Raw genomic sequence first — 24,237 nt, 5'->3', positions numbered from 1 at the left:
ATTCATTTTGAGGCTTAGAATACAAGGGCAGGGATGTGATGTTGAGGCTCTATAAGGCACTGGTGAGACCGCATAGAGTATTGTGAGCAGTTTATTTAGGAAAGGATCTGCTGATGTTGGAGATTCAAAGGATGTTCACTAGGATGATTCCAGAAATTAAAGGGTTATCAAATGAGAAGCATTTGACAGCTCAACTGTCCTTGTGGATTTTAGGAGAAATGTTGGAAGGTGTGGATAGAGTAGATGTGGAAAGGTTGTTTCACATGGTGGGAGAGTCTATGACAAGAGGGCACAACTTCAGGATTGAAGGGCATCTGCTTAGAACAGAGATGTGTAGGAATTTCTTCAGTAGAGGGTGGCAAATCTGTGGAATTTGTTGCCACAGGCGGTTTGGAAGTATCATCAGTGCCTTTTCAAGCCTCATTGGGTGTATTTAAGACAGAGATTGATAGGTTCTTGATTAGCCAAGGCATCGAAGATTATGGGGAGAAGCCTGGGCAGTGGGGCAGAGTGGACATAATTAAATGGTGGGGCTGACTCGATGCTCTGAATAGCCTATTCCGATGTCTCTTACAGTGTCCTTATAACGGTGTAAACTGAGAAACAGCCAATTCTGGAGCATAGCTTTTTAATAACATGACCAGGATGATGATGCCTTGACCATTTCTAGTCCTCTCAAGTCTCTTCTCACTACAACTTGAAGGAAATCAAATTGGCTAAAGAGGAATCTGCAGTGGCCAAAGTCCATTTGGCTTGTATGGCTTTAAATAATTACAACTTGGTTTGATCACTCTTGTGTGGAACTCCAATCTGGGAACATAGTGTTCTTTCATTGCTATTTATGACTAAATGTTACAGGACTTGAATACTTTTTGCTGAGAGTTTGTTTATTGGATAGGATTTGTTAATTTTTAAAAAAACTTCATTCACAAGAATATATATTTATGTTATAATATAAATACAGGAAATACAATTCAGATGTCTGTCTTTATACTTATTGTACCAACAAATCAATGTATTCTCTTATCATTGCCACTGTTGTTCCTGGGATCACAGATCAGTTCACATCATGCCTTTCTACTGTTTTACGTGGTCATAACTCTACACTGGTTTGCATATGGTGCTACTTCTGCTACATTCCTCATTGAATTAGGTTTGGTCCCCTCGCCTGGTGATAACATCAGGTTAAAGAATATGCTCAAATTAATCATTCTGGTTTATGCTATTTACATTGTACCTTCTTTAGAACAAGCAAGGCCGCCAGAACCTCCTCCAATCACCAAAAGATCATAATCGTGTTTTCCTGTAAATTAACAGCCAGCGTGTAAAAAAGGACAAAAGTACAAATTAGACACAGGACAATATAATGGATTCTCTAGCCCAGCAGCAAAGACCATGCCCAGTCCCTGTACACTAAAGCTCCCAAACAGGACAAATGGTATTTTTTAAAAATAAGAATTTCCCTACTGAGAAGGCAAAACTAGGAATTCAATAATCCATATTTATCACACAATCAATTTGGGTCTTTCCTTCACCATACATTCTGACAAAATTTTGAGTTCCTGTCTTTGCTTAATAGAGAGTGTAATGTTAGAGGAAGATCGCATGATAATAACAAAAATCAAAAACCATATCTAGAACAAATGTTTAATTTTAATATATGACATATAATAGGGATACATAAAATGTATCCCACAAAAGGATACATTTTCCCAACCATATGGTAACCCTGAGCAAATGGAGATCAGACTGAGATAAACAAAACAAGTTCAAGTTGAGAGGATGAGGAAGTTACAAGGAGCAAGGAGAGATGATATGAAAGAGGACAAACAGTGGGACAAGGGGAGGGGCCAGAGAAGCAGGAGGGAAAGATTAAGAGGTTAAGCAGATGCTGGGTAGAGAAGGCATAAATTGCAGGACAACAGGGGACAAGGTAAAGTTAAGAGTAGGGGTCTACAAAAACTAAGGAGTGAAAATTGGGACAAAAGAGTTGGGAGGGGGTAAAGACAACTGAAAGGAAACTGGCACCGATCTGAGTGTCTGCTTATGGCAAATGGTCATCGCAGGTTGTAACCCTCAGTCCCTCGACGTGTCCACTAACTCCCGGGAGTATCAGCCCCTCCAACAGCCGCTAACCTTTGGATTCCAGCTCTCAGCCCCTTCACCTGCCCGTTTACACCTGGGCTCCGGCACTCAGCCCCTCTACTCACCCGGTTAACACACCGGCCAGGGCCTCTTTAGCCCCTCAATCTGCCCATTCAGCTCCGAGTCTAACTGGCTGCTGACTCCCCACCCCCACCCACACCCACCCAGGCTCTGGCCCTCAGCTCCTCCACCTGCCCGCAAAAGTCCCAGGCTCTCGTACTCAGGCCCCCTACCTACCTACCTGTTAACCCCCGGGCCCCGACCCTGAGTTCCGCTGCCTTCCTCCAACTCCACAGCCGCCGCGCCGCCATCTTGCCGCGCGGGAGGACCCCGGGCTCGACTGGCCGCCGCACCGCCCGACCTCCCGTCAGCAGCAGAAAATCCCTCTTCCTCTCCACGGGCTTTCGTGCCTTTAAAACAACAAAACTCCATACCGATCTGAAGGAAATTTGAGAAATATGTACTTTGCGTTGGATGGTCTCCAACCACGTGACGGCTCCCCGCTCCGCCGGCACGAGCGGAGTGTGGACAATCTGGGGGGCCTTTTGCTGCGGCGGCCGCGGCCGGGAGCGCTGGGTCGGCCTGAACGCGAACGGTAAGGATGGGAATGCTCAGCTGGTCAACCAGCGTCTGCGGGGGAAGGACGTCCAATCACCACACCCCTCCATACCCATTTCGTTTCTTTCTCAACAGTGGACCCGACCAGTTGTTCCTGGCGGGACATGTCCTCACCCTCGGGAGCTCATCTCACTTTTCTCCAAATCAAAAGTCTTCCCACGAAAACCGGCATTCCACAGACGCTGTGATTGTAGTAGATCTGCTGGAGCAATTTATAACTGATCTTTCGGGCCTGATCCCTTCAGGGTACAAGTAAAACTCAGGGTGCGATGCCTGCCTTTTTGTTCGCTGTGTGAGAGATGAGTAAAACTGATATAAAAATATGAAGATGAGGAAACTAGTATGGATATATGTGTAATGAAAAAAGCCAGTAAAAACAAATGGTAAAACTAAACAAAAATGGGAACAAGATTTAAATATAAAGATAAAAAAGGAAACATGGGAGAAATTATGTTCTGGAACGATGAGAAATACAATAAATACGAGGCTGCGTATGATACAATATAATTGGTTACACAGACTATACATTACACCGCAAAAGTTAAATAAATGAGACCCAACAGTATCTGATAGAAGTTTTCGATGTAAAAAAGAAAGGGGAACAACAATTCATGCAATCTGGACATGTGAGAGAGTAGAAAAATTTTGGGATGATCTCAATCAGATATTAAATAAAATAACAGAAAACAATATACCAAAGAATCCAGAGATCTTTCTCCTAAGCAACATAAAAAACAAAGAATTTGGAATTGATTTGGAGGATGCACAAAAAAGATTTGTTAAGATAGCCCTAGCCGTAGCAAAAAAATGTATTATGTCAACCTGGAAATTGGAAGATAATCTGAAAATACAACAATGGTATATAGAAATGAATAAATGTATTCCATTAGAAAAAATAACATATAGTTTAAGAAATAATATTGAAATATTCGAACAAGTATGGGAGCCTTACATTAAATACAATAGTGAAAACCTACCGGGGACAAACAGTACCTAAGTTGATGGAAGGAGAAGGAAAGAAAAGAATGGACTCAGTAGAATTTCTGGTGTATTTTTGTTGAATGACAACATTGACTGACTGGCTTAATGCAACCTAGATTGTATACCTAAAATGGATGAGAGGGGGGGTGGGGGAGTGGCTTGGGAGGAGGGAGGGGGTGAGAAAAAGTCACTGTATATGTGTGAAAAAGAAAAAGTGTATATCATGGCTAATGTGATTTATGGTGTGAAAAATAAAAAATTTATAAAAAAAAATAAAGCCAGTATGAATAGGATAAGAATAGATATTAGAATGTAGGAAGTAAAGTTAGTCTGAATAAGATAAGGGTCTTCTAGCCTTAGACAGAATCAGCAAGTTCACCAGTATGAATAAGATAAGGATAGATAATAGAATGTAGGAAATAAAGTTAGTCTGAATAAGATAAGGGTCTTCTAGCCTTAGACAGAATTAGCAAGTTCTGCATGTAAGAAGTTAGTCAGCCCTGAGAGTCAGGAAGGTGTGAATAAGGACAATGACATGATGGGACACCGACAGGATACCCCCTGGTCCTCCAAGTTCACAGAAACAGGACATAGGCAGACAGGATTGCCTAATGCCAAAGAATGTAAGGGGGAGGGTACTTCTATACTGAAATCAACTGTATGAAAGTTGGGTGAGCCCCAGTGTATGTGTATATTCCCAGGGTAAGGGGAAGCACCCAACTTTGCATTGTTCTATAATAAATATTCTTTGTTCTCAATTTTTTGTCTTGAGCAATTTCTGTGAAGGTACTTCTGTTTCTAACAGCTGTGTTGAACAATCCATGCTACAAGCTTACACAGGCAGCACCTCAACGCTTCTACATTGGTACTACTTCATGCACCTTTGATGAGCTCCTCAGCTTTATTCCAGTTTGCTGCCTTACTTTCACCCTATCCTCAAATTCACTTGATCCATCTCGAGCAACACTCTCCCCTTTCTTGATTTCTTTGCCTCCATCTAGGGAGACAAACACTATAGATATTTTCTGCAAACCCTACCAACTCCCTCAGTTACGCCTCTTCACACCCTGTCCCCTGTAAAGATTCTGTTCCCTTCTCACAATTCCTCTGACTCTGCCACATCTGCTCCCAGGACAAAGTCTTCCATGTGAGATCCTTCTCCTTCAAAAAAACGTGCTTTTTCCCTCCACTTGGCACTCACCCACTTATCCTCCATTTCCCACACATCTGCTCTGGCTCCCTTCACCCCCACATGCATCAAGGACAGAATTCCCTGTCCTCACCTACCACCCCACCAGCCTCCACATTCCACTATAACAACCCTTGCAATTTCTGTCACCTACGATGTGATGCCACCACCAGACACTTCTTTCCCTCTCTGCCTTCCACAGGGATCACTCTCTACTTTCCCACCAGTCACCCACTTGGTACCCACCCCTGTGACCACAGGAAATGCTACACTTACACCCATATCTCCTCCTTCACCACCATTTGGAGCCCCAAACAGTTCTTCCAAGTGAAGCACACTTGGGGTCATCTACTGCATCCCATTGTGGTCTCTACAACCGAAAGACTGGATGCAGACTGTGAGATCGCTTCACTGAGCACCTTCATTCTGTCTCTTGTAATAGCAGGGATCTCCCAGTGGCCACCCATTTCAATTCCCCTCCCCATTCCCTGTCCATGGACTCAACACTTCATGTCCATCTGGGCACCTTCCAACCAGATGGCAATAACATCGACTTCTCTGGTTCCATTAACCATCCATTGTCTCTCTTGCTCCCAATCCCTACAACTATTACCTCAGCTCCCTACTCTTTGTGTGTGTCTTTCTCTTTCTTTCCCTCTTTCTTCCTACAGCTCTGCATTCACCATCTCTCAGTCACATCCCAGCTTTTCTCCCTTATCCATATCCACTTATAGCCTGTTAGCTGTTGGCCTTTGCTCCTCCTCCTGTCCCTTTTCTCTTCCTCCCCCTTTGTTGTTGTTCAGGTGCCTGCCTGCTTTTTGCTCATACCTTGACCAAGGCCTCAGGCCTGAAACATTTGTTATATATCTTTGCCTCTGGATGCTGCAAGACCTGCTATATATTTACTACAATCATGGTGTCTGCAGACTTTCTTGTGGCTCAACAGGGTTAATGGAGCAGGTGGAGGGCCTCTGCTACAGGTGAGGGCCCATGATATCTATCTTGATGAAGGGTTCCAACCTGAAACGTGAACAGTTCTTTTTTTCGACGACTGATGCTGCTTAGCACACTGAGTTTTTCCAGCAGATTGTTTTTTTTTGCGATCTTTGATATACAGTGCCTTCCATAATGTTTGGGACAAAGACACTTTATTCCTTTCCTCCACAGTTTTAAATTTGTAATCAAACAATTCACTTGTAATTAAAATGCACATTCCAGATTTTATTTCAGGTTATCTGTATACATTTTGGTTTGAACATGTAGAAAGTACAGCACTTTTTATACATAGTCCCCTCATTTCAGGGTTCCATAATATTTGGACATTTGGCTTCACAGGTTACTCAGGAATATTTAATTGCTTCATTGGTGCAGATATAAGAGAGCTAGCCTTGCTTCAAAGCTAATGATCACCTTTGGAGTCTAGTTACCATTTTTCAACATGAGGACCAGAGCTATTATGAGACTGAGAAACAAGAATAAAACAGTAAGAGACTACCCAAACCTTAGGATGACCAAAATCAACAGTTTGGAACATCATTAAGAAAGAGCAGACTGGTGACTGGCAGTTTGCCATTTTCTTTTTAAAGAATGTTCGTGCCTTTTTATCAGGGTGGAAATATCAAATAATAGAGGGTATAGGTTTTAAATGAAAGGGAAAAAACTGAAAGGGGAATTTATGAGACAATACACAAAGGTGCTGGAGAACCTCAGCAGGTCAAGCGGCACCTAGAACAGTGGTTTTCAAATATTTTCTTTCCATTCACATACCACTTTAAGTAATCTCTATGCCATAGATGCTCTATGATTAGTATGGGATTATTAATAAGGTGGTATGAGAGTGGGGAGGGGAAATAAAGGTTGAGAACCACTGCTCGACTCAATTGAAATATTTTTCTTGATAAAAATTGTCATTGGCCCATTTCCTTTGGAGTTATGAAACCGTGCACATAACGAGTCAATTAGGTACAATTACAACTGGTTTTCAAACTTTTTCTTTCCACTCACATACACTTTAAGTCTCTTTCTCTTTGGCTTGGCTTCGCGGTCGAAGATTTATGGAGGGGTAAATGTCCACGTCAGCTGCAGGCTCGTTTGTGGCTGACAAGTCCGATGTGGGACAGGCAGACATGGTTGCAGCGGTTGCAAGGGAAAATTGGTTGGTTGGGGTTGGGTGTTGGGTTTTTCCTCCTTTGTCTTTTGTCAGTGAGGTGGGCTCTGCGGTCTTCTTCAAAGGAGGTTGCTGCCCGCTGAACTTACTAATCACAGAGCAACAATGGCATAGGGGTTACTTAAAGTGTATGTGAGTGGAAAGAAAAAGTTTGAAAACCACTGATCTGGAAGAAATTTTTTTTTGCCACCGAAACTACAGGTGTATGGAGGGGGTGGTGGAAGCAGATATGATAACAACTGTTAAGAGGCATTTTAAGAGACAAATGAACAGGCAGAAAATAGAGGGCTATGGACCTTGTGTAGGCAAATGGGGTTAGTTCAGTTGGTATCACCAATTGGTCAGTGCAGTCGTGAGTGAAGGGCCTGTATTGTTCTCTCTGTTTATTTGCCTTGTGTGTTACAACTTCAGAGCTGCAGCTATTTTGTCAAACAAGACTTCCTTTTATAAAACCATGTTGACTGCTTGATTATCTTATGACTTTTTAAATATTGTGCTATTACCTTTCAAATACAAGTGATCTCCACACTACAGTTGTTTAGATAACAGAAATTTGATCTTACAGAATTCACAAATCATGACTCAAAATTTTGAGAAATAAAGTTCACTCTCACTGAACTCATGTGGAAAAAAGTAAATAAACAAAATTTATTTTTCAACTTTTATTTCTTGATGAATGAACAGATGACATATTTTCACATTTAGAAAGTTCCAATATGGACCATTTTCTAGGAATGCAACCTTCATGGGAATTGTCTGCAAAGGAATCCAGGATTTCTTCAGAGGAGTTATCTCCTTTCTGTCTGTCTCCCTCCTTTTTTAAATAAGGCATTGTATTTGCAGTTTTACAATTCTCTCTGGAACACACGGAGTTTTGGTATATTACAACCAACACATCCACTTATGTTTGGATATTTAATATCCAGGATGCAGGCCATCAAGCTCCGGGTACATGTTGACCTTTGGCACAGTCCTTTTTCCCTCCCTGTAGCCTATTGATTATGCATTATAATGCTCTTTGTATCTTCCACTGTGAAGACCAATTTAATTATTTAGAATTACAGCAAGTTCCCTGGTTGCAATCATTAATTCCCAAATTTCATCCTGTAAGGCAATCACCATTTATTTTAAATTTGTTTTATATACATAGTCATAATGCACAGAAATCAGCTCTTCAATTCATTCATCCTGACCGAACATTGTCAACTACTCTCTCTCTCCTTCTCCCCTCCATCACTCCCCCACACACACCATTACTACCTTCATTGCTTCACTTGCCTCCCATTCAGCCTACTAATAACCATGTTATCCAAAAAAAAATTAAACTAATACCACCTGCCAATCCTCAGTCCGCAGCCCTATACCTAATGTCTCTTCACACACTCGAGAGGTTCACTTGATGTAAATAATTTAACTCTTGAATTAGTAGACCAGGCAGCATTCATTTTTAATCCTTTGGTAAATGTGTGTTACATTCTAATCCCAATATCTGTTGGTGATGAGGTGGATAAGAAGAGATTTTTGGTCAGCAGGCATTTGAGGGGGAGGGCTGTGGTAGCGATAGATTGCCCCACTCTGAGACTGGCAACATCTCACAAAAGGCAAAGTGACAATCAGAAGGGCATTTGTTATCTCCTGGAACTGGTCAACTTGACCACAAGATGACATTGGTCAGCAAGGATCGTCGCCATTTTTATATCCTTCTGCTAAGTGAAAAGAAGATAAAAAAAATTTGATTAAAAATTTAACCAATAAACATAATTGGGAAAAAAATTAAAAATCAATGTTCTTCATATTTCAAACCAACATTAACTTTCAAAATCGTTGTGGCTTTGAAATTATCCATAGATTCAATCTGTGATAAAAAGAAATTCATGCATAGGTGCATTGCATATCTTCGACAAAATGTCCTGCTCTTACTTATCCAGGCTACTCCAAGTGCTTCTCTTTCTCTTGTTGTAAGGAGTGCCAGGGCAATGGTAATGATGTCTCTGTCTGCCTATTGGCAGGCAAAAATAAATTTTGTGTAATATTACATTTTCTGTACTATGACATCAGAATAAAATGAATCTTGAACAAGTCTACTGTCAAGAAGGACAAAGACTGCTGGCATACGGGGATAACAACCTCCCACCCACCCTTCCCCATTAGCTTCCTCCAAGCATCCCTTCCAGATGCATAACGTCCTTGCTCGGAAAGAGATCAGCTGTCCTCCTTTATGACCAAGTCTGACCTGTGAATTGAGGATGATCTTTCACCAGAAGGACTGCAGTGACTCAGGATGAGAGCTCTCACCACCTTCTCAGGGGCAACAGAATCAACAAATGGTAGACTTGCCAGCAGCACCAGGTTCCTGTAAAATAAAGAAAAAAAACCAGAATGACACTGCATCTGAATATTTCCAATCTGTGGTTGAACAAGTGAAAATATGTTACAGTTTTCACTGCTGATAATTCCTGTAGTTTTCATTGATTTCTCTGAGTGCTGGTCCCTCTTCCTCTCCCCACCTACACATGTATGAAGTTGGGTGAGCAGACAACTCTCCTGTAAATGTCTGCTGGTCTTTTGATTCCTGCTCAACTGCATATTTGCCCCAGGCCAGATGGCTTATTTCAGTTCCTCAGAAGGACAACAAAAATTCATCGGGCATGCAATGTAAAGGCCAAGTAGTAAAGTGCCTGCCACATTGACCACCGCCAGTGGGCTGATCTCGCCTCAAACTGTGCATCTTGGCGCCTCACAGTTCGGCGGGCAGCAACCTCCTTTGAAGACCGCAGAGCCCACCTCACTGACAAAAGGCAAAGGAGGAAAAACCCAACCCCAACCCACCAATTTTCCCCTGCAACCGTGTCTGCCTGTCCCGCATCGGACTTGTCAGCCACCAACGAGCCTGCAGCTGACGTGGACATTTACCCCCTCCATAAATCTTCGTCCGCGAAGCCAAGCCAAAGAAAACAGGGATTGAAGCAACTGCTGCCTTAAAATACTGGAATATGTCTTGAACCAGAATTATCTATAAAATGAAAGTCACCGAAATTACAGTTGTTGTTAAACAAACAAATAGCAGCTGCTCAACACCAACAGCATCTGCCTCCAGAAACAACTGATCTGATTTTGATTGCCAGGAGAATTCCATTTGATGTCATTGTAAGCTGAGCAGAGTTAAGCATCACTGCACTTGTAAACATGTCGGGGTCATTTACTACATCCAGTGCTCCTCCACATTGTGTAGACTGGGAGATCGTTCCATTGAGCACCTTCGCTCTGCCTGCTGCAACAGCATGAACCTCCCAGTGGCCAACCAATTTAATTACACAGATTCCCACGACACGTACTGTCCAATCGAGGCCACGCGCAAACTGGAGGAAGAAACCTTTACATTCCATCTCAGGAGTCTCCAACAAATCAGCACCAATATTGATCTCCAATTTCCATTAAATCCTCCCCAGTACCCCTATGTCTCCTTTCTTCCAGCTCCCCACCTCCTTCCTTTCTCCTGACAGAGAGCTACCCTTGCTTAACCCTCTCCCCCTATTATAACTTTTCACCTCTCTTCTACCCTCCTACCTCCAGCCACCTCTTAACCTGTTAGCATGTGCCTCTCCCCCTTTTCCCACCTTTTCATTCAAGCGTCTACCTGTTTTTCGAGATCCTGAAGAAGGGTTCAGGGCCAAGCCTTGGTTACCCTTATGAAGTCTGTGTGACCCACTGAGTTTCTCCAACATTTTTGTTTAATTCAATCTACTAAACACTGATGTCAGATTTCTATTCAGACATGTTCTACGTTCAATCTGTGAACTCTACCGAATTGACTGGTCTAGGACAGGATGGTGGTTGGGGAAGTTTGTAACTCCCTGACAACAGAATTTTTTGCTTGGGAGAGGGTGGGGAAAAAATAGAGAGGATTTCTGCTCTTGTTTATTATGCATTGGAGTCCAATCGAAGGTATGTGGAGAGAAGGTACTGCATCAATTACTGTTCGGCCTTAGATAAACAAATGTCCCTTGGCACATTCTACAGGATGAAATCATAATCTAAGGCCCAATTTCTTCAGGGGTCGCCATCAAGGGCAATGCTGAAGGAATATATTATTGATGCTGTCAAACCTTATAATGTTACATCAAGTCTTCATCAAACAGCTCAGTAGATTAGACAGATGTTAAAATATTATTCAACAGAGATTTCTCTGAGTGATCAAGCCATTATTTCTTCAACCAACACCAACGATGGATTACAGGTGTTAAATTATTTACGGTTAGCGTAGCATTTAGCTTAATGCTATTACAGTGCCAGTGACCTGGGTTTGAATCCGGCGCTGTCTGTAACTCACCCTGTGATTGCATGCATTTCCTCCTGGTGCTCCAGTTTCCACCCACGCTCCAAAATTGTTCTGGGTTTCTCGGTTAATTGGTGTATTTGGGCGACATGGGCATGTGAGCCAATTACTGTGCTGAATATATTTTAAAAATAAACTACATTAAAATCAAATAATTATTTACAAGACCTTCATGTGATCAAGTTGTCAGTTGAATCGTCCATTGCGGTAAGAAAAATAGAGGGTTATGAGCTGTGAGGTTCAGAAGAATCAGATTGAGGGGCACTGTGGCTTATCTAGTCAGCACAACATCATTGACCGTACTGTGATGTAATATTCAGTGTTCTAACTTTAAATATTTTTCTAATAACCTTGGATTTTTAAGAACACTTTTGAGACAACAATGAAGAGGATAGTTAGGTTTCAAAATCAATGATTTTAAGAAGCTGCTGAAGAATGCAGATGACTTCAAATTGAAGGGCAACTGAGGACTTTTTAATTACATGAAATTAGTGCTTCAATACTGACCAAGCCATTTTGGTCTGTGGCTGATGCTACAGGTACGACATAATTTTGAGGAAAACTCTAATTCACTGCTGTGAATCAATGTGTACATGAGGCAGTTAATCCCATTGAGCACGTGGACTTTGTGAATGAGCCATCAAGTAATCCCACATCCACTGCTCTTCGTTTGCTAATACTCTTTTCAAAGTTATGAATGAATCTGATTCCTCCATCTTTTCCTTCCAATGCATACAATGCCAATGTGTTTTTATACACAAAAGGCACATAATCACCTGCTCAAGTTTAAAATAAAAGGCAAATTTACCTTTTATGATGACGACCAAAAATGCAGATCGCATGGTACTTTTATGCAGGGGTGAATCGCGAGCCGGCTTCCGAAGCTGAAGGAGGTGGGACGAGAAGTGCTTTAGCGCCACCCACCACCGTGTCTCAAACAGAAGCACTGGGAAGGGAAAGTGGCCTATTCCGAAAATGGCGACTGAAGAGCAGGTATGAGCGCTAGTGGAGATCTGTGCAAGCAATCTTAGGACTCATGCAGATCTTCTGCGGAACGTAATCACCTTTTTGGACCATATATGTTCTTTAAAATTTGCGCTCTTGGGTTGCGGGCTGACAGTGTCATCATGACATCATCAGCCGCATTCAGTGGCAATCCTTTTACAGAGGAGGTGGAGGACTTCACTCCACTAGGTGGATGGATGATGTTCAACCAGCCATTCCTCCTTCGGATCTTTTATGAAGGTAAGTGAAGCGATTTAAAGACAGAGAATATCGGTCTTTACAATTGCTTTTTTTTCCACTATAAAAGGGCCTAATAACTCATGATGTAAATTAATCTTTTTCTTCCCTCGGCTTACATGCCCCATTATTCTGGAAGATGGTGTAGTGCCAGATGTAAAAGGGAAAATTGAATTTTACTGCAAAGGATGGATGAAATTCAACTGCTGTACAGTGGTGTGTTATCGATTTGTGTTATCGATGACTGTCACTGTGATGAAGTTAACTGTACAGTTCACGGATGTAGTCCATTGAATTCTGGATCTTTGGAGCATTTTAAACATTTGCGGCAAATCTCTCCAGCACATGATTAAACCCAGGTTAACCCAACAGCAATGATGATATTAATTGAGCAGATTTACATAATGAAAGCTTCCAAGAAGGTGTGATCCATGTTCAATGGCCCAGACTTCGAGAGTTTTGATATTTCTCAGTTGAGTTCAAGGGTTTCAGACATGAAACTTTTTTTCATTTTCATGGATGCTGCCAAAATTTTAAATTTAGACATGCAACATGATAACATATAAAACTAACTTTAAACCCCAAGAAATAATCTCTCTATAAATACTGTATACTGAAATAGTCAATACCATGCAAAAGTCAACTCCCTTTTTTTTTGCCCCAAAAATCTGGTCTTTTCCATATTCCCTATTTTTGGCCCCACCCTCCCATTCGAGCACCCGACACCTCGACTGCAAACCTTCGCCTTGGCCACCTGCTCACAGGAGCTCCCAATGCCCTGACTACTCAACCATCTGAGCTCTCAACACACTGACCGTGGATCCTTGCCTCAGCTGTCCACCTGTCCAACCTCCCAATGCCCTGACCATGGACTCTCGCCTCAGCTGGCTGCCTGCCCAAATCCTCCAAGCTCCCGACGACTCGAACATGGACTTACCACCCATTCCCAGCCCATCCAAACTCCTAACAACTCGAACATGGACTTAACACCTGTTCCCAGCCACTTGCCCACCCATCCAAGCTCCTGAAGGCCCAAACTATGCAGGTACTTACCCACCCTCCAAAAGCCTATGGGGATTGTAGGTTAATTTGTGCATTTTTGGTCATGGGCTTATCAGCCAGATGGTGTGGTGATACACCACCTGGCTGGCTGTCAATCAGCTGACCTGAATGGACAAGCCCCACCCGGTCAGCAGCCAATCACCCTCCGGGATATAAGCTAGATCTGGCCCTTCGAAGCCAGTCTCAGAGCTTGCAACAGCATTCTCACAGCCAGCTCTGTGGAAGTTTATGTTGAATAAAGCCTGTAGAACAGACTTTATGTTCTGTGTGTTTGCTTCTGTTCAATAGCGCACCACTAATGGGTTTGTTACCATGTTGCATGTCTAAATTTAAAATTTTGGCAGCATCCATGAAAATCGAAATGGAGTAACAATTTCAAGTCTGAAACCCTTAGTCTCAACTGAGAACTACCACAACTTTCGAGGTCTGAGCCATTGAACATGGATCATACCATCTTGGGCACAGTGAATCTTAATGGCTAGCCCCATTCTACATGTGCACTACCAATCAACCACAATCAGACAGATAATGATGACTAACAGGCTTTAATCACCTTAAAGTGTCAGCACAGCATTCATGTTGCAGGCCTGGTTCCAAGGCAGGTACTGAGGGAGAGGTTTGGATATAACAACCTTTATGGGGATATTTGGGAGGGAGAAGTCACAGGTTCAGGGGGCAGGTCAGCTCATACAGCACATATATACACATAGTGGTAGCACCACAACATGCAAATTGAACTTGCATGGGGCTGTCAGCTGGTTTGGCTGGGAAATAGGACCCTGCAGAAAAATGCTGAATGTGGCTCTGCTCCCGCTTTTTCAGGGTCTTCACCAACTGTACCCAAATTAAGTGAGTTAATGGTGCAGTTCATGGGTGATGCATTATAATAGCAGGGCAGAATATGCACAACAGAGAGAGAAAATTTGAGACAATATCATGGATGTATGTCTTGCACCAGAAGTAGCCACTTCAGAAATGGGCACAAATACGAAATAGGAGCAGGAGTTGGCCATCTGGCCCATCATGTCTGCTCGGCCATTCAATTAGATCATGGCTGATCTTACTGTAGACTCAGCTCCACTTATCTCTCTGTTTCCCATCACCTTCAATTCTCCTTCAAAGATCTCTGTCTTCGATGAGAAATACAATAAATACGAGGTTACGTATGATACAATATAACTGGATACACAGGCTATACATTACACCTCAAAAGTTAAATAAATGGGACCCAACAGTATCTGATAGATGTTTTCGATGTAAAAAAGAAATGGGAACAACAATTCATGCAATCTGGACATGTGAGAAAGTAGAAAAATTTTGGGAAGATCTCAATCAGATATTAAATAAAATAACAGAAAACAATATACCAAAGAATCCAGAGATCTTCCTCCTAAGTAACATAAAAAACAAAGAATTTGGAATTGATTTGGAGGATGCACAAAAAAGATTTGTTAAGATAGCTCTAGCCGTAGCAAAAAAATGTATTATGTCAACCTGGAAATTGGAAGATAATTTGAAAATGCAACAATGGTATATAGAAATGAATAAATGTATTCCATTAGAAAAAATAACATATAGTTTAAGAAATAATATTGAAATATTCGAACAAATATGGGAGCCTTACATTAAACACAATAGCGAAAACCTACCGGGGACAATCATTACCTAAGTTAACGGAAGGAAAAGGAAATGAAAAGAATGGACTCAGTGGAATTTCTGGTGTATTTTTATTGAATGACAACATTGTCTGACTGGTTTAATGTATCCTAGATTTTATACCTTAAATGGACGGGAGGGGGGAGGTAGGGAGGGTGGGATGGGAGGAGGGGGGGGGGGAGAAAATGGCACTGTATATGTGTGAAAAGGAAAAAGTGTGTATCATGGTTAATGCGATTTATGGTGTGAAAAATTAAAAAAAAAGATCTCTGTCTTAAATATATTTCATGAGGCAGCCTCTATTGCTTCAGTGGGTGGGAAATTCCACAGATTCACTCCTCTCTGGGACTAGCAGTTCCTCCTCATCTTTGTCTTAAATCTACTCCCCTGAATCTTCAGGCTATTTCCCTTATTTCAAGTTTCACCTGCCAGTCAAAACAATTCCCTGCTTCTATCTTATCTTGTCCTTTCATCATTTTATGTATTCCTATTAGACCCCCCACCACTCATAATTCTAAACTCAGTGAATATAGTCCCAGACTACTCAATCGCTCCTCAAAGCCTAACCCATTCACTTCCAGAATCAACCTGGTTAACCTCCTCTGCACCACCTCCAAAGCCAGTTCATCCCTTCTCGAGTAAAGAGACCAGGACCGTATATACAGAGCCCTCCATAATATTTGGGACAAAAACATTTTTTTAAACTTTATTTGTCCCTGTGCTCCACAATTTTAAGTTTGTAATCGAACAATTCACACGTAATTAAAGTGCACGCACCAGATTTTATTCAAGGTTATTTGTATACATTTTTGTTTGACCATGTAGAAATTACAGCACCTTTTATACATACCCCCTCAATTCAGTGCATAGTAACGCTTGGGACATTTGGTTCACAGGTGTTTGTGATTACTCAATTATGTTTAATTGTTTCATTGGTGCAGGTATAAGAGAGCTAGGCCTGCTTCCAAGCTTTTGATCACTTTAGAGTCAGTAGTTGCCATTTTTCAATATGAGGACCAGAATTAAATTTAGACATTCAACATGATAACAGGCCATTTCTGCCCATGAATCCGCCCAGCCCAATTTACACCTAATTAACTTACAACCCCTAGTACAATTTCAAACGATGGAAGGAAACCAGAGCACCCAGCAAAGCCCACACAGACATGGGGAGAATGTACAAACCCCTTACAGACAGTGTGGGATTTGAACCTCAGCCCCACTCACTGGCGCTGTAAAGGTGTTGCACTAACCGCTATGCCAACCAAGCCAATGAAAGTCAAAGAAGCCATCATTAGGCTGAAAAAAAGAATAAAACAGTAGATATATTGACCAAACCTATGGAATACCAAAATCAACTGTTGGAGCATCGTTAAGAAGAAAGACCACATCCAAAGCCTGCACATCAAGATGCAAATCACGGAGGAGTCACGTGATGGAGTAGTGGCCGGACGGTGAACTCCAGCCCTCGCCAGAAAAGTCGGGAAAAACAAGAGAAAATACAAAGGCACAGAAATAAAAGTTAAAGAAAAGTGAGTATAAAGGTGGAAAGAAGATGGCGACAAAAAAAGAAAAATCAAAATCAACGGTAAGAAGAGAGGAAGAGAAGACAACGGAGGAAGAAAGAGAAGGCCTTACCTGTCCGAAGAGGCCCGCTGTGGAGAGTAGAAAAAGAACTACAACAATGGCTCGCAGAGCCGAGTAACAGTGCGCAACCGCGCAAGCGCGACTCCTCGCGCATGCGCGATGCGCATGAAAAAAATACACCGACGGGAGGGGGGACCAGCTGGGGAGTCGATCTCCACAGCCGGCAACGACAGCTGCAGAACACCTGCAGCAAGAAGAGACCACAGAAAACAATGAAAACAAGAAAGAAGAGAAGGAAAGGGCAACAAAGAAACAACAGATGGCCAACCCAGAGGAAGAAGAAGAGGAAGAATACAGTGAAATAGATGAAGGGAAAGGCAAGGTAAATGATATACTTTCTCTTGTTAGAGGATACATGGAGTCATTTAAAGAATGGCAAACACAGGAATTCAATGATTTAAGAAGAAGAATAAACAACACAGAAGAGAAAGTGAATAAAATAGATATGACCTTAACAGAAATGGGGAAAAAAATGGACAAGATGGAAGAACGGGCAGTAGCAGCAGAAATGGAGGTAGAAGACTTAAAAAAGAAATTGGAGGAATCTAATAAAAAAACTAAAGAGACACAAGAACTACTAGCTCAAAAAATAGATATAATGGAAAATTATAACAGAAGAAATAACATAAAGATAGTGGGCCTCAAGGAAGATGAAGAAGGCAAGAATATGAGGGAGTTTATAAAAGAGTGGATCCCTAAGACCCTAGGATGTCCAGAACTACAGCAAGAAATGGAAATAGAAAGGGCACATAGAGCATTGGCCTCTAAACCACAACCACAACAAAAACCAAGATCTATTGTAGTAAAATTCCTAAGATATACTACAAGAGAAAAGGTTCTGGAGAAGACAATGGAAAAAGTAAGAGAGGGCAACAAACCACTGGAGTATAAAGGGCAAAAAATCTTCATTTATCCAGATATAAGTTTTGAACTCCTAAAGAAGAGAAAAGAGTTCAATACAGCAAAGGCGATTTTATGGAAGAAAGGGTATAAATTTATACTGAAGCATCCTGCGGTATTGAAAATATTTATTCCAGGACAACAAAACAGACTATTCTCGGATCCAGAAGAAGCACGAAAATTTGCAGAACAATTACAAAAATAGACTGAGGGATGAAGACGGGTAATGAGAGTAAAAATGATCACGATTGATATGTATGTGGGTAAAGACAAAAATAGACTGAGGGATGAAGATGGGTAATGAGAGTAAAAATGACCACGATTGATATGTATGCGGGTAAAGAGGTATAAGAGTGAATAGAGACAATGGGCATATGTGAATGTATCTGTAATTAGAGGAAAATATAGATAGTATAGACAAGAATTAATAAGGGAAGGTAATGGAATAGAGAGAATAAGGAGGGAATTAAAAGAGTGACCTTTGTGACATATGAAAAGTGAAATCTTTTCTGGGGGGGGCTGGGTGGGGGAAAATAGCGGTCACTGCAAAATCAGTTGACGCTTGTGAGTGGATTCGCAAATCCAAATGGAGAGGGGAGATGTGGTTGTCCGACAAGGGATAAAGGACAACTCAGGAGGGGAAGGGGAGATTGGGGATAAAGAAGATAGAAATAGGAGAATAAGGAAAATGTTGGATGTTGTAGGAATGTTGTCTTGTAAAGAGTTGAAAATAAGAAAACAGAAATGGAAAAGGAGGAAAGGTAATGATGGAAAAACGGAAAGAGAAGATAAACAAAATATAAAAGGGCTACGCTGAACTATATGACTTTAAATATTAATGGAATACATAACCAAATTAAAAGGATAAAAAAAACTATTAAATTTACTGAAAAAGGAAAAAATAGATATAGCATTTGTCCAAGAAACACACTTAACTGAATTGGAGCACAAGAAATTAAAGAGAGATTGGGTAGGACATGTAACAGCAGCATCGTATAATTCAAAAGCAAGAGGAGTGGCTATATTAATTAGCAAAAATGTGCCATTTAAAATAGAAGAGGAAATAATAGATCCAGCAGGGAGATATGTTATGATAAAATGTCAGATATATTCGGAGCTTTGGAATCTAATTAATATATATTCACCTAACGAAGAAGACCAAAAGTTTATGCAAGATATCTTTTTGAAGATAGCTAATACGCAAGGGAACATACTAATAGGAGGGGATTTCAATCTGAATTTGGATCCAAATATGGATAAAATGGGGAAAAAAATTAACAGGAAGAACAAAGTAACCAAATTTATAATTAAATCAATGCAAGAAATGAAACTTGTGGATATATGGAGGAAACAAAACCCAAAAGAAAAGGAATACTCATACTGCTCGACTAGACATAAAACATACTCAAGAATAGACCTATTTTTGTTATCAGCTAGTATGCAGGATAGAGTAAGAAAAACAGAATATAAAGCGAGAATGCTATCGGACCATTCACCCTTAATACTGACAGTAAAGCTAGAGGACATCCCTCCAAGAATGTATAGATGGAGATTAAACCCCATGCTACTTAAAAGACAGGATTTTAGAGAATTTATTGAAAAACAATTAAAAATGTATTTTGAAGTAAATATGGAATCAGTGGAAGATAAGTTTATACTATGGGACGCAATGAAAGCATTCATTAGAGGGCAAATAATAAGTTATGTAACCAAGATGAAGAAGGACTATAATCAGGAAACAGAGCAGTTGGAAAGGGAAATAGTAAACATAGAAAAAAAATTAGCAATGAAGGAAGATACAACCAAAAGAAGAGAATTGGCGGATAAAAAAAATAAAATATGAAACATTACAAACATATAAGGTAGAGAAGAATATAATGAAGACAAAACAGAAATATTATGAACTAGGTGAAAAAACACACAAAATCTTAGCATGGCAGCTTAAGACAGAGCAAACTAAGAAAATGGTATTGGCAACAAGGAAAAAAGACAAACAAATTACATATAATCCAAAAGAAATTAAGGAAAACTTCAGAGAATTCTATGAACAATTATACCGAACTGAAAACGAAGGGAAAGAAGGGAAAATAGATGAATTTTTGACTAAAATTGAACTAACAAAACTACAAATAGAGGAACAAAATAAATTAACAGAACCATTTGGAACAGTAGAAATACAAGAGATAATAAAAAAATTACCAAATAATAAGACACCAGGAGAGGATGGACTCCCAATAGAATTCTACAAAACATTTAAAGACCTATTAATACCGCCCCTCCTGGATGTAATCAACCAGATTGATGAGACACAAAACTTACCAGATTCATGTAAAACAGCAATAATCACAGTGATACTAAAACAAGGGAAAGATCCACTCTCACCAGCGTCATATAGACCAATATCTTTGCTAAACACAGATTATAAGATAATAGCTAAACTATTAGCAAACAGATTAGCAGAACAGGTACCGAAAATGGTAAATTTAGACCAAACTGGATTTATCAAAAAAAGACGCACAACAGACAATATTTGTAAATTTATTAACTTAATTCATGCAGTAGAAGGAAATAAAGCACCTGCAGTAGCAGTTGCTTTAGACGCAGAGAAGGCCTTCGACAGAGTAGAATGGAATTATTTGTTCAAAGTATTGCAAAAATTCAGTTTACTGGAGAAGTATATTAATTGGATTAAAGCATTATATAAGGGACCGTTAGCGAAAGTGACAGTAAATGGACATGTATCAAAGCAATTTAACTTAAGCAGGTCAACGCGGCAGGGATGCCCACTGTCACCATTATTGTTTGCGCTAGCTATAGAACCACTAGCAGAATCGATAAGAATAGATAATAATATAAAAGGAATAAAAATAAAAGACAGGGAATATAAAATCAGTGTATTTGCGGATGATGTGATAGTGTACTTAACAGAACCAGAACTATCAATAAAAGAACTATATAAGAAATTGAAGGAATATGGAGAAGTGTCGGGATACAAGATAAACGTAAATAAAAGTGAAGCAATGCCTATGAATAACGCGGATTTCTCAAAATTTAAGAAGGAATCCCCATTCAGATGGCAAATGCAGGCAATAAGATACCTAGGTGTACAAATAAACAAAAATCTAGGCCAATTATATAAACTCAATTACAATCCACTAATGAAAAAATTACAGGACGATTTAGAGCATTGGAAAGAGCTACCACTAACACTGATAGGAAGGATAAACTGTATTAAAATGAACATTTTTCCAAGGATACTATACTTATTTCAGGCATTGCCAATACAACTGACAGAAAAATTCTTCAAAGAGTTAAAGAAAATAATAAGGAAATTTTTATGGAGAGGGGGAAACCGAGGATAGCACTAGATAAATTAACAGAATGGTATAAACAAGGAGGCTTACAATTGCCAAACTTCAAAAATTATTATAGAGCCGCACAATTAAGGTACCTATCAGATTTTTATCAAACAAGGGAAAAACCAGACTGGACGAGATTAGAATTAGATAAAATAGGGGAAAAGATACTTGAACACATATTATATAAATGGGACGAAAAATTGGTACAACATAGAACTTCTCCAGTATTACACCATCTCCTCAATATATGGAAGAAGATTCATGTAGAAAGAAATAAAACAAATTATCAATTACCAAAACTAATATTGACGCAAAATAAGCTACTCCCTTTTACAATAGACAACCTTTCCTTTAGAAAATGGGAAAAAAAAGGGATTAAAAGAATAGAAAATTGTTTTTCAGGAAGTAGATTCTTATCCTTTGAACAAATGAGAGATAAGTACAATATAACTGGAGATTCTTCTTTGGCTTGGCTTCGCGGACGAAGATTTTTGGAGGGGGTAAAAAGTCCACGTCAGCTGCAGGCTCGTTTGTGGCTGACAAGTCCGATGCGGGACAGGCAGACATACAGCGCTGGCATATTACCAACTGAGATCCTACTTGAAAGAGAAATTAGGAAGCAATTTGAGTTTACCAGAGGGAAGTAACCTTGAATATGTGATTACAGATACAATGTTAATCAAAAGATTTATAACAAATATGTATATTAAACTGCAAGAAAAGGAGAATGAGGAAACAAATGGTAAAACTAAACAAAAATGGGAACAAGATTTAAATATAAAGATAAAAAAGGAAACATGGGAGAAATTATGTTCTGGAACGATGAGAAATACAATAAATACGAGGCTGCGTATGATACAATATAATTGGTTACACAGACTATACATTACACCGCAAAAGTTAAATAAATGGGACCCAACAGTATCTGATAGATGTTTTCGATGTAAAAAAGAAAGGGGAACAACAATTCATGCAATCTGGACATGTGAGAGAGTAGAAAAATTTTGGGATGATCTCAATCAGATATTAAATAAAATAACAGAAAACAATATACCAAAGAATCCAGAGATCTTTCTCCTAAGTAACATAAAAAACAAAGAATTTGGAATTGACTTGGAGGATGCACAAAAAAGATTTGTTAAGATAGCCCTAGCCGTAGCAAAAAAATGTATTATGTCAACCTGGAAATTGGAAGATAATTTGAAAATACAACAATGGTATATCGAAATGAATAAATGTATTCCATTAGAAAAAATAACATATAGTTTAAGAAATAATATTGAAATATTCGAACAAGTATGGGAGCCTTACATTAAATACAATAGCGAAAACCTACCGGGAACAAACATTACCTAAGTTGATGGAAGGAGAAGAAAAGAAAAGAATGGACTCAGTAGAATTTCTGGTGTATTTTTGTTGAATGACAACATTGTCTGACTGGCTTAATGCAACCTAGATTGTATACCTAAAATGGATGAGAGGGGGGGTGGGGGGGTGGCTTGGGAGGAGGGAGGGGGGGGAGAAAAAGACACTGTATATGTGTGAAAAAGAAAAAGTGTATATCATGGCTAACGTGATTTATGGTGTGAAAAATAAAAAATTTTTTAGAAAAAGATGCAAATCACTAGTTTGCCCAGAAGCAGGACGGCCAGATTACAGTTTGCCAAGAAGTATTTCAAAGAGCTTGCAGAATTCTGGTAAAAAGTCTTGTGGATAGAAGAGACCAAGATTAACCTGTATCAGAGTGATGGCAAGAGCAAAGTCTGGAGGCATAAAGTAACTGCCCAATATCCAAAGCCTACCACCTCATCTGTGAAACATGGTGGGGGTGGGGGTGTTGTGGCCTGGACATGTATGGCTGTCACAGGCACTGGCACATTTATCTTCATTGATGATGTATCTTCTGATGGCAGTAGCAAAATGAATTCTGAGGTGTGTACAAACATCTTGTCTGCTCGAGTTCAAGCAAATGCCTCCAAACTCATTGAATGGCATTTCATCTGACAGCAAGTCAATGATTCCAAATGTGCTGCTATGTCCTAAATGGTATGGTGCCCTGAAATGAAGGGATGATGTATAAAAAGTGCTGTAACGTCTACGTGGTTAAACCAAAATATATACAAATAACCTTGAATAAAATCTGCAATGTTCAATTTAATCACGTGAATTATTTAATTACAAATTTAAAACTGTGAAGCACAGGGGCAATTTTAAAAAATGTCCCAAGCATGATGGAGGGCACTGTAAATGTAGCAGAATCTCCCTGCTCTTCAATCCCTCCTGCAATGAAGGCCAACATCCCATTTACCCATTATTTAATTGTGCAGCCCTGTAAAACTCTGGTTAGACCACACTTGGAATATTGGAATACAATTCTGGTCAACTCATCACGGAAAGAATGTGGAAGCTATGGAGAGGGTGCAGAGGAGATTTACCAGGATGATGCCTTTCTTTGGAGTGAAGAAGAGTGAGACGTGACTTAATAGAGGCCTACAATGTTATGGGAGGCATAGATATGGTGGGAAGTCAGCACCTTTTCCTGGGCTAAGAGGAGTAAACACCAGAAGACATCTATACAGGTGAGGGGGAGGGAAGGAAATTTAAGGGAAACATCAGGGATTTTTTTTTTAAACACAGAGAGTAGTGGTGCTTGGAATGCATTGCCAGGAGTGGTGGAGGAGGCTGGTATGAGGGACTTTTAAAAGACTCTTAGCACATGGATACAAGAAAAATAGAGGGCTAAGGGTGTGAGGTAGGGAAGGTTTAGTTTGCTGAGTAGGCATCTATTGGTTGGCACAACATCATGAGCCAAAGGGCCTCTACTGTGCTGTAATGCTCTATGTTTTAAATAAAAGTCCAAACTGCAATTTCCCCCAAAGTGGATGATCTCCCATTTACCACCTCTGTACTCGATCTGCCAGAACCTTGACCACTA

At 40.2% G+C, this 24,237-nt stretch overlaps 2 protein-coding genes across 7 annotated transcripts in view; one reads left to right on the top strand and one right to left on the bottom strand.

Moving 5' to 3' along the window:
* txnrd2.2 (thioredoxin reductase 2, tandem duplicate 2) overlaps positions 1–2,737 on the bottom strand; it is an 88,411-nt gene extending 85,674 nt beyond the window's left edge. Inside the window, exons 1-2 of one of the 2 annotated variants that reach the window (XM_069932598.1) lie at positions 2,387–2,737; positions 1,238–1,303 (exon numbers count right to left, since the gene is read on the bottom strand). In XM_069932598.1, coding sequence (XP_069788699.1) covers positions 1,238–1,303; positions 2,387–2,456 — 136 coding nt within the window. In that variant the 5' untranslated portion in view covers positions 2,457–2,737. The remainder of the gene's footprint in view (positions 1–1,237; positions 1,304–2,386) is intronic. The other variant, XM_069932597.1, reaches the window with a different exon arrangement.
* LOC138761049 (catechol O-methyltransferase-like) overlaps positions 2,458–24,237 on the top strand; it is a 45,402-nt gene continuing 23,622 nt past the window's right edge. The window contains exons 1-2 of one of the 5 annotated variants that reach the window (XM_069932599.1): positions 2,458–2,740; positions 12,294–12,429. In XM_069932599.1, the coding sequence (XP_069788700.1) occupies positions 2,620–2,740; positions 12,294–12,429 (257 nt within the window). In that variant the 5' untranslated portion in view covers positions 2,458–2,619. Of the gene's footprint in view, positions 2,741–2,838; positions 3,028–12,293; positions 12,430–24,237 lie in introns of those variants that run through there. The other 4 variants (XM_069932602.1, XM_069932600.1, XM_069932603.1 and 1 more) reach the window with 4 other exon arrangements.

This window comes from Narcine bancroftii, chromosome 4 (assembly GCF_036971445.1).
Source record: "Narcine bancroftii isolate sNarBan1 chromosome 4, sNarBan1.hap1, whole genome shotgun sequence".
NCBI classification, from domain to species: Eukaryota; Metazoa; Chordata; class Chondrichthyes; order Torpediniformes; family Narcinidae; genus Narcine; species Narcine bancroftii.
The sequence above is the reverse complement of the archived record's forward strand: the minus strand, read 5'-3'. Positions and strand labels throughout refer to the sequence as shown.